At 41.0% G+C, this 10,376-nt stretch overlaps 1 protein-coding gene across 1 annotated transcript in view; it reads left to right on the plus strand.

The window, feature by feature from the left end:
* The window catches only part of SAP130 (Sin3A associated protein 130), an 83,353-nt gene that overhangs the window by 28,863 nt on the left and 44,114 nt on the right, over window positions 1-10,376 (plus strand). Inside the window, 4 exon segments of the mRNA XM_006153677.3 lie at window positions 1,688-1,835; window positions 1,964-2,054; window positions 2,264-2,368; window positions 6,431-6,572. Of these exon segments, the coding sequence (XP_006153739.1) occupies window positions 1,688-1,835; window positions 1,964-2,054; window positions 2,264-2,368; window positions 6,431-6,572 (486 nt within the window).

Below are 10,376 nucleotides of genomic sequence, written 5' to 3' on the forward strand. Positions count from 1 at the left end.
CCCCCGATAATTATTTTATTTTTTATTTTAACTTTTTTTTATTTATAATTTGACCAGAGAAGGACAGACGGAGAGCAAGAAAGAGAAAGTGAGAAAGCAAGCTGCCAGGTCCAATACTTGAACCGCTGTTGGCCATGTGGGAGTTCAGCACCCTTAAACCACTGCACCACCTTCAGGCCCCTCAGTTGTGTTTCTCTTCTAATGAGAATGAACATTTTTTTCTATGTTCAGGGACCATTTGTATTTTCTTCTTATTTTAGTTTGCTATAGGGTATTTGTATTCACCAGAGAGAGACAGAGAGACAGTGAGACAGCACCACTCGGGGGAATGATCATTTCTCTCAGGATTTTGGGCATGCATGCACACATGTCTGGCTTGTATTTCAAGCTGCCGGATCTGAGACTCCAACTGCACTGTCAGCCATGTGAGGCCAGCTGTCTAAACCAGCATACTAACCAGTTGGCCCCATTTGTATTTCCTTTTTAGTAGAGTTTGCCTGTTTCTTTTTGGGCTGTCATTTTTCCCACTGATTACTAGGAGTTCCTAATATATTAGACTATGCTTTCATCTTTGAGTTTTTTGACTTTGCTTATAGTGTGTTTTGCTATGTAAGAAGTTTGGTTATTTGTTCACATTGTCAGATTTCTTGATATGTTCTTATATAGCTTTTGATAGAATGCCATCCCCTGCTCCAAAATTATGAAAGAATTTCCCCATGTTTTCTTTATGTCATTGCTTTTAAATCTTTGATCCCGTTAGGATTTATTCAGGTGTGCTACCTGAGGTCTGAGTGCAGTGGCAGGTTTTTCGAAAGGCAAAATATTCTTCCAAACACCTTTATTAAGTAGTCCTTTTCCCACTCTGATTTAAGAAGCCATCTGTATTACATTATTGTGTTTTTGTCACAATTTCAGTGGCTTGCTATAGATTATTTTGGCATGCTGTTCCTGTTGGTGTCCCCATCAGGAGTTAGGCAATCATAACTTGTACTTTTTATCTTTTTGAAAGCTTATGTCTAATAAGGAATGGTATAAAGCAGAGGGAAGGTCAATGCTTCAGGGTTTAGCAGGCAATCAAGCTTGTTTGTATAATCTTCCCTCATGAAATGTGGAAACACTGGGGACCAGCAGTTGGCTTACACTCACGCCAGGTGCATGTGCGTGCATGCCTAAGATCCCGGGAAGAGAATGGAGGAGCAGGGATTGTGGCGTGGCTGTCCCCCCTGGGGGCTGATAGCTTTCTATCTCTATGTCTCTCTCCGTCTTTCTGACAAGCACATGAGCCCTATAACAAAAACCTCAAAAAAAATGTGGAAACAGTTGTTACATATCTACAGATTTGTCCACAGAGTAAAATATGGTCGTAATAATTTATAATGTGCACTCAAGATTGTTATGGAGTGTTGACGGATCACATCAAGAATCCTAAGGACTAATTTACTCAGTTTGTAATACATGTTGATAACTTTTTAAATGAGACTTAAGGCAGTTTCGGGAAAGAAACTCAGTGAGCCATTGGCTTAATTAGTGTGATTAAAGACCAAGTGTTGGTTTAATTATGCACTTCACAAGCCTTTGAAAAAATATAACTGCATGATTATAATCTGGCACAGGATAGCAGTGACCTTGATGATCTGCACTGTATCTGGACAGGTTATAAATCATAATGTCTTTTTTTTCCTTTCAGTCGGCCAACTTTGTCTATCCAGCACCCTCCATCTGCAGCAATTAGTATTCAGCGACCTGCCCAGTCACGGGACGTAACAACAAGAATCACACTACCTTCTCATCCAGCATTAGGGACACCAAAACAGCAGCTTCATACAATGGCTCAGGTAAAACCAGAATTGAGCACAGCTTGCCCACAACCTGACAGTAACAAATGAAGGCAGTGATTGCTTGGAAATTGGACGGAGTGGGAAACATTCTTGCTGATAACTATGTGTTCTGGGTTTCCCAACAGAAAACAATTTTTAGTACTGGCACACCAGTGGCTGCAGCAACAGTAGCACCTATTTTGGCAACCAACACCATTCCTTCAGCAACCACAGCTGGTGAGTTAGTGACCCTGCCCCTCTTCTTGCCAGGGGAAAATGAGGCCTAAGCACTGAGTTAATTTTTCATTTCTCACCGTCAGTCAGAGAAATACAGTGGTTAGGAAAAGCTCTTAACTTTGCCCAGAAGATTTTCCTAAGTTTTAAAGAATCTCTTATGTGTACAGAGAGGCCACTGTTGAAGAATATTCTTCTTTCCCCCATTTTAGGATCTGTGTCACACACACAAGCTCCCACAAGTACAATTGTTACCATGACGATGCCCTCTCATTCATCCCACGCTACCGCCGTGACCACCTCAAACATCCCAGTCGGTAAGTATCATGCATCCTCCCTCGGACAGATGGTGATGAGGCATCTTTTAGCTCCTCTGGTCAGCCCTTCAAGTTAATAGCTGACCATTGATTTTTATTTTTATTTATTTATACACACACACACACACATAATTTTGTTATCAATTTTCAGAGCCGCATTGAATTTAGCCTTTAATATTATTTGTCATTGGGAACCAGCAGTTAGCGTAATGGCTATGTCGCTGGACTCCCACGTAGTCGACTGCAGTTCACGTCCCAGACTCAGTGGCTTAAAACTCATGCCGGGCGCGGGTGCGCCTGCCCAAGATCCCGAGAGGAGAATGGAGGAGAAGGGATTGCGGTGTGACTTCTCCCTTTCTGTTTCTATGTTTCTCTCTGTCTGTCTGGCGAGCGCACACGCCCTATAGCGAAAACCTCTCCCCCCCCCCAAAAAAAATATATATATATTATTTGTCATGAGACTGGCAGGTGGTGTAGTGGGTTCTCCGCTCTCTCTCTCTCTCTCTCTCTCTCTCCCTCTCTCCCTCTCTCCCCCTCTCTCTCTCTGGAAATATTTTGAAAATAATAATAAAGTTAAATAAAATAATTATTTAAAAATATATTATTTGTCACATAGAATTGGCATTGACAGTAGGGAAGAACGAGGATAACTCAAAGTAAACTTTGACTTCTAGTTTTTCCTTTCTTACTCATCAAGCATTACCTCTTATATGTGTACTTTTATAAAAATACTTCAACTTTACTAACATAGTTAAACAAGAACACACAGGAAAAGTAAGTAAGGCAAAGATCTGAAGTGATGGGGACTTGCACACTTTGATAGATTGTTCAGGAACAATCTCTGGGTAATCCAAGTGAAAAGAGCACTAAACCTTGAGTTGGTTACCCTAGATTTTCTTGAGTGCTGCCCAAGACACTTTATAATGATGCTATAATTTTTCAAGACTTTTGTCATTCCCTTTTTAAGTACATGTAAACTTTAGGTATTTAAAATCTTATAGGGCCCACCACATAGCCGGGTAACTAAGAGAGTAGCATGTGGGTCCCACATCACCAGCTGTGGTTCAAATCCCAGCTCTAGCAGCTTGAAAAACATACTAGGCATGTATCTTTGCATGCCCCAAATTCTGACAATATGGAGAAACGACATGAGCAGGCCCTATTTGGGGGTACTTTCTCTCTCTCTTTCTCTCTAGAGAGCTCACATCCCGTCTGGCAATTAAAAATACACATTAAGGGTGGGAACAGCAGTTAGCATAATGGCTATGTTGCTGGACTCCCATGTAGTCGACCGCGGTTCGAGTCCCAGACCCAGTGGCTTAAACTCATGCTGGGTGCGTGTGTGTGCATGCCCAAGATCCTGAGAGGAGAATGGAGGAGAAGGGATTGCAGTGTGGCCATTCCCCCTGGGGGGGGGGTGATTTTTCACTTTCTGTCTCTCTGTTTCTCTCTGTTTGTCCGGCGAGTACATGCGCCCTATAGCGAAAAACTCTCAAAAAAAAAAAAAAAATACGCATTAAGGGGCCTGCACGTGGTGTGGGGGTTAAGGCGTTGATTTCCTACATGGCCAACCATAGTTTGAGTCCTGGAGCTGAAGACTTGCTTTCTTATTCTCCATTTCTCTCTTTCTCTCTCTGGTCAAATTGGAGAATAACAATAAATGAATGAAGTTAAATATATTTATTTATACATACACACATATATTAAATTATTTAAATAAAAATCTTTAAAAAGTTTTTGAAAGCTGGGACCCCCATAACATAACAGGTGCTATACAGAGAAAGCTGACTCCCACACGGTGACCACTGTTCAAGTGTCAGCACCATGTGTGCCCAGGATCCTGAATGGGCAGAAAATTTAAAGAAACAAGAATTCTGTGTGACCAGAACATTTGGCAGTGGTGTGAATGTGTAGATTAATGTGTGTCTCGTTTACATGCCCTGTGATATTAAAACTGTTTCTAGAAACTAAACTTCTGGGACTGGAAAATATTTTCTGTTAGGCCAAATAGTAAATATTTTCGGCTTTGCAGAGCAGATGGGTGTACGTCATGACTTCCAGTTCCTTTATGGTCTCAAGAAAGTGGCCATGACAACTTAGAAACGAACAGGCATGACTGTGTTGAAACTTCACCCACAGGCATAGATAACTTGAATTTCAGATTATTTTCATAGGGCTGTGGGTTGCTGTCACCTCTCTTGGGGGCTTGTATGTCATCGTCTCAGCTTCCAAAGCAGCAGCTTTATCCTACCCTTCTGCCTTGGTTCTGTATGGACGAGCATAACATCCTACTGTTCTCCACCCCCAGAGACTGGGGACAGCTGTTGTATTTTTAACGTTGTGTGCTTTAGAAGTAAGACTGCCCTTGGGGCCAGCAGGTGGCATGGTGGTTAAGGCACTAGAATCCCACATGGCTGACTGGTTCAAGTCCCTGATTGGCACCTTGAAAATCATGCTGGGCGTGTGTGCATGTGTGCCCAAAATCCCAAGAGGAACATCCCCATATATAACTAATTTGTGCTATGCACCAACAAGAACCTGCTTTAAATTTTCATGCCAATTTACAACCCCCATACTGTACTAGGCAAGGTTAGTGGCTGTTGAAAATACTACCAGGATAGGGCTATCTAAAGACACATTCGGTAGTGTGTTAATTATACAAAAAAAGACACTACAGTTTAAAAAGAAGTCTTATACACAGCCTTACATTTCATTTTTTTTCTTTTTTCTTTTTTTTTTTTTTTTTGAGAGATTTTCGCTATAGGGCGCGTGCTCTCGCCAGACAGACAGAGAGAGACATAGAGACAGAAAGTGAGAAATCACTCCCCCAGGGGGGATGGTCATGCTGCAAATCCTTCTCCTCCATTCTCCTCTCGGGATCTTGGGCACACACGCACACACGCCCGGCGTGAGTTTTAAGCCACCGGGTCCGGGACGCGAACCGTGGTCGACTACGTGGGAGTCCAGCGACATAGCCATTACACTAACTACTGGTTCCCTTCATTTTTTTTCTTTAAAAGGAGTGGTGTACACAGGGGTTAAATGCTTTATAGATCCAGGAAAAAAACCCTGTTAGAACCAACTTACTCTTCATCATCATCATTATCTTTACCTTCCTCCTCTTGCTCAGCTTTCTCATCTTCTTTCTTTTTCTTGCTCTTTTCAACCTTGACAACTTTCTTTTTTGCTGCATCAGGCTTCCCTTTAGCTCAGTATGCAGCAATGTCCTTTTTGTGTTTTTCCTTCAACTTACCAGCCTTCTTTTCATAAGGCTGTTTATCATCTGCAGCAGTGTTATTCCACATCTCTCCCAGTTTTCTTTGCAGCATCACCAATGGATAGGCTGAGATGTTCTCCTTTGAATTTTGGGTGATACTCAGAATAGAACAAGAAAAAGGCTGAAGGAGGCCTCTTGGGTGCATTGGGATCCTTGAACTTCTTTTTTGTTTCCCGTTTAGGAGGGATATAGGTTTTCATTTCTCTTTCATAGCGTGCCTTGTCTGCCTTTGCCATATCTTCAACTCTTCCTTTTTCTTTAGCAGACATGGTCTTCCACCTTTCTGAGCACTTAGAAAACTCTGAGAAATTGAAGCATCTAGGTGCTGCTTTTTGTGCTACTCTCGGCAAGTTTGCACAAAGAATGCCTGGGATGACATTTGCCTCTCTGCTTCTTAGACTCTCCTTTGCCCATGTTTAGTTATCTTTCCCCTGTGAGGCAGAATCGCCCACTGTCCATTCAGCTGTTACTTGCCCCAGCGCAGTCTCTGGATTCAGTGTGCTGCAATGGCTGTGAGAATGGGAGCCAGGCCAGCCTCCTCACTGTCCTCTGTAACATTCAAACCCTGCTCTAACAAATAGCAGTATGAATATATTAGTGTACTATTGGATTGAAAAAGTTCAGTTAAACTTTATGTACTCATCTTTCATTTTTAAAATTTTGATCAAAACTAAGAATCCAGACTTATAACTGCTTGCATTGATAAGAGTGCTGCTAACCAAGAATGTTTTGGCACACCATTAAAAGTGTCTGAGTGGTAATGTGATTGGATTTTCTGTTTGTAGCTAAGGTGGTGCCTCAGCAGATCACACACACTTCTCCTCGAATCCAGCCTGACTACCCTGCAGAGCGGAGCAGCCTAATTCCCATCTCAGGACATCGGGCCTCTCCTAATCCCGTGGCCATGGAAACCCGAAGTGACAACAGGTAGGAGGCAGCATGCCAGTTACACCATCCCAGTGGGTCATTAATTGTTCATATTTTTCAATAAAAAAAAATGTCCTACATATTTGACATGCATTTATTTATTTCTAGCTTCAAGTTTTCCCCCTGCAAATATCTCATTGTGTAATTTCTCTTTTAGTGTTAAGAAAATGCACTGTTTTTATTAAGCCATTGCCCTTTAAATAATTGCTCTCCTAGAATCCATTTTTTATTTCATGTGTTTAATTTTGTTTTTTGAGCTGTTTTGAGAGTAAAGCTTTCAGCACTGTGACCTTTTATCCATAAATAATTCCATTTGTAATTCCTCACAAAGAAGATATTCTCTTAATCACAGTACTGATGTCTGAAACAAATCTTTAGTTTTTCAGTCACTTTCATATATTGATGTTTTTTAAGAGTGCAGTTAGGCCAGTTTTGTAGTATGTCATTTGATTTGGTTTGTCACATTGTTTGCTAATGGTTAGATTCAAGAGATTCATTTTCAGGACCAGCAGTTGGCATAACGGCTATGTTGCTGGACTCCCATGTAGTCGACTGCCATTCGAGTCCTAGACCCGGTGGCTAAAACTCATGCTGGGCACGTGTGCATGTGCCCAAGATCCCGAGAGGAGAAGGGATTGCGGTGTCACCATTCCCCCTGGGGGGTGATTTCTTACTTTCTGTCTCTCTGTTTCTCTCTGTTTTTCTGGTGACTGCACATGCCCTATAGCAAAAACCTCTCCCCCACAAAAAAAAAAAGATTCATTTTCAGGGGCCAGCAAGTGGTGTAGCAGTTAAGGGTCCTGGACTCCCACATGGCTAACTACCATTCGAATCCCAGACGGCTTTCTCTCTCACTCTCTCTCTCGCTTGCTCTGTCCCTCTCTGGTCAAATTAAAAATAAATGAATAAAGTTAAATAAAATAATTATTTTAAAAAAGAGAGAGATTCATTTTCAGAGGGGCTACCATTTAGTATATTATTCTGTCATTATTATGTCAGAGAGCCTTTGTTATCTGTTTGTACCCTTAGTGATTATATTAATTGCTTGGTGAAGCTGATGTCTGCTAGTTTTTCCTAACATAAAGACCATGTTTCTCTCTTTTGTAAACAGGTAGCTTCTATGGAATATTTTGAGAGTGTAAATGTGCTCTTCTCCAGTAAATGTTTACCAGTAGTTTCAGCATTCATTTATAATCCTAGGCTAAAACCATGTTCTTTTTTTTAAAAAAAAGAATTATTTATTTACTTTTATTCATTCATTCATTTTATTTTAATTTGACCAGAGAGAGACATACAGAGAGAGAGAAGGAAAGTGAGAAAGCAAGTCACCAGGTCCAGGACTCGAACCCGTGGTCAGCCATGTGGGAGTGTCCAGCGCCTTAACCACCATGCCACCTGCTGGTCCCAAACCATATTCTTAATATTATAGTTGCAGTGACTTTTTCTAACTATCATTTCTTCCACATTAATTAATTAGTATCCTAAGGTAAAGAAGCTATCACTTATCCATCTCCATTCACTTATTTTGTTGAGTATTTATTTTTTTAATGAGCCTGGGCTTGTGGGTTTGGTTTTATTCCTTATTCTAATCCATCAGTGTCATCTGTATTCTTGTACAGATTGTGTCCAGTTTGGTCTGGGGAGGGGCGTCCTTCAGATGCATGTGGGTTTTGCCATGTAACCCACCCTTATTTTATACCTTAAGTAGATACTTAAGATTCTTTTTTTCTTTAACTTCATTTATTGTCATTTTTTTTTTTTTTAATTGAAGTTGACCAGAGACAGAAAGAGAGAAAGAAAGTGAGAAACCAAGCTGCCAGGTCCAGGACTCGAACCGTGGTCAGCCATGTGGGAGTCCAGCTGCCTTAACCACTGTGCCACCTGCTGGTCATGTCTTTTTTCTTGCTTTTCTTCTTGTTTGATAGAACATATCCTCAAATAGTCCTGGCATGTTTTTCAAGCCACCAGGTCCAGGACTCGAACCACACAGTTGGCCATGTGAGATCCAGTAGCCTTAACCACCTCACTACTGACTGGCTCATTATTCTTTTTTTAATAATTATTTTATTTAACTTTATTTATTTATTTATTTGCTTACTTTTAAACTTGACAGAAGGGAGTAGAGTGAGAGACAGAGAGAGAGAGGGAAAGTGAAAAAGCAAGCCACCAGGTCCAGAACTTGAACCATGGTTGTCCATGTGGAAGTCTAGTGCCCTTAACCACCATGCCACCTTCCGGCTCCCATTATTCTTTTTTTTTAAATAATGGAGAGCATGCATGTGCACACTTTCTGCCCGGGCTTAGGCAGGCTGGTTAGGGCATCAGCCCCGCCTGGGGAGGGAAGAGCTAAGGAAGATATTAAGCAGGCACGACTCCATCTTGGAGAGGCGTCTCCATTATAAACTGTTAAATTCCAGATTCTTCTTGAGGTGGCCGGCAGCTGGTGTGGTGGTTAAGAGCTTTGGACCCCACATGGCCAACCATGGTTTAAGTCCCAAACCTTGCTTTTTTCACTTTCCCTCTGTTTCTCTCTGTCTCTGTCCCTCTCTGTTCAAATTAAAATAAAGAAGGAAAGAAATAAAATTAAATAAAATAATTATTTAAAAAAAGATTCTTCTTGAGCTTTGTATGATCCCTGGAATCTGCTATTTTTCTAAAGAACCCTTTGGTCATTTCAAAATCAAGATTTAGGCATTAGCTCTGCTTGTTAGTATGAATTGACTTTTTCCTAGGCCCTGTCAAACAGGAAGAGGAAATATGTAGCACTGTAAGAAACTTGAGTACATGCTGATCCCTCTAATTCTCCCCCTTACTTCCCCCATTCCACGTATGTGTCTCCCTCTACCACAGCGAGAACCTTTACAGTATGTACAAAGTAGTTTCAGAATTGGGTAGTTTTGACATCTTGTTCTTACTTGATTGTTAGTGTGGGTAGAAGTGTTTGTAGGCTTTTACCTATTAATCCTGTGCTGTCCACCTTGCTGAGCACTGCTGTTAGTGCTAGAAGTTTATAGATTTCTTGGATTTTCTGTGTAGATATTAATTTTATCCTTAAATACGAATTTTTGGGATCGGGTGGTAAGAGTGTCTTTCCATTTCTGTTTTTTATACCTGTAAAGAGTCTTCAAAAAAATTAATAGGGCAAGCCAGTGATGTGGTAGAGCAGCTGGCCACATGGCCACAGCTTCCCACATGGCAAACTGCATGATTTGAGTACCAGACCTGGTGGTTTGAAAAACACTCTGGGCATGTGTGCCCCAAATCCCAAGTAGAATGGAGAAAGGATTGCAGCATGGCCATCACCCCCCGCCCTCCAGAGGGTGATTTCTCTCTGTCTCTCCGGTGAGGGCATATACCCTTTAGCAAAAGTAAAAAATAAAAAAAATTAAAAGTTCATAGGAAATGTACATTATGGAAAAATTGTGCAGTGGATTTCAATTCTTTTGGTACCCAAATGAATTTATACTTTAAAGTTGATATATGTTATTCATGAGAGAGAGTGCATGTGTACACACATGAGAAAGAACGTGGGGTACATTCTCAACAGTCTTGTCCTGTCACAGTTCTCTCCCTCTAGCCCTCCTGTTTGTCAGGTCTTAGGCTTATGCACACCTGGCATGTTTTTTTTTTTTTAATTTATTTATTAATTCACTTTACACTATCACAATACACAAATGAATTTTCCATCCAAAATACACTGTGCATTGTCTCAATCAAGTACATCCACATATATGTTCTCAGCAAATAATTTTCCAATTCTTATGTCCTGCATACCTTGCCCTTTGTCTTGCCATCCCTGATTCC

Source organism: Tupaia chinensis, unplaced genomic scaffold (genome assembly GCF_000334495.1).
Source record: "Tupaia chinensis unplaced genomic scaffold, TupChi_1.0 Scaffold000386_1, whole genome shotgun sequence".
NCBI classification, from domain to species: Eukaryota; Metazoa; Chordata; class Mammalia; order Scandentia; family Tupaiidae; genus Tupaia; species Tupaia belangeri.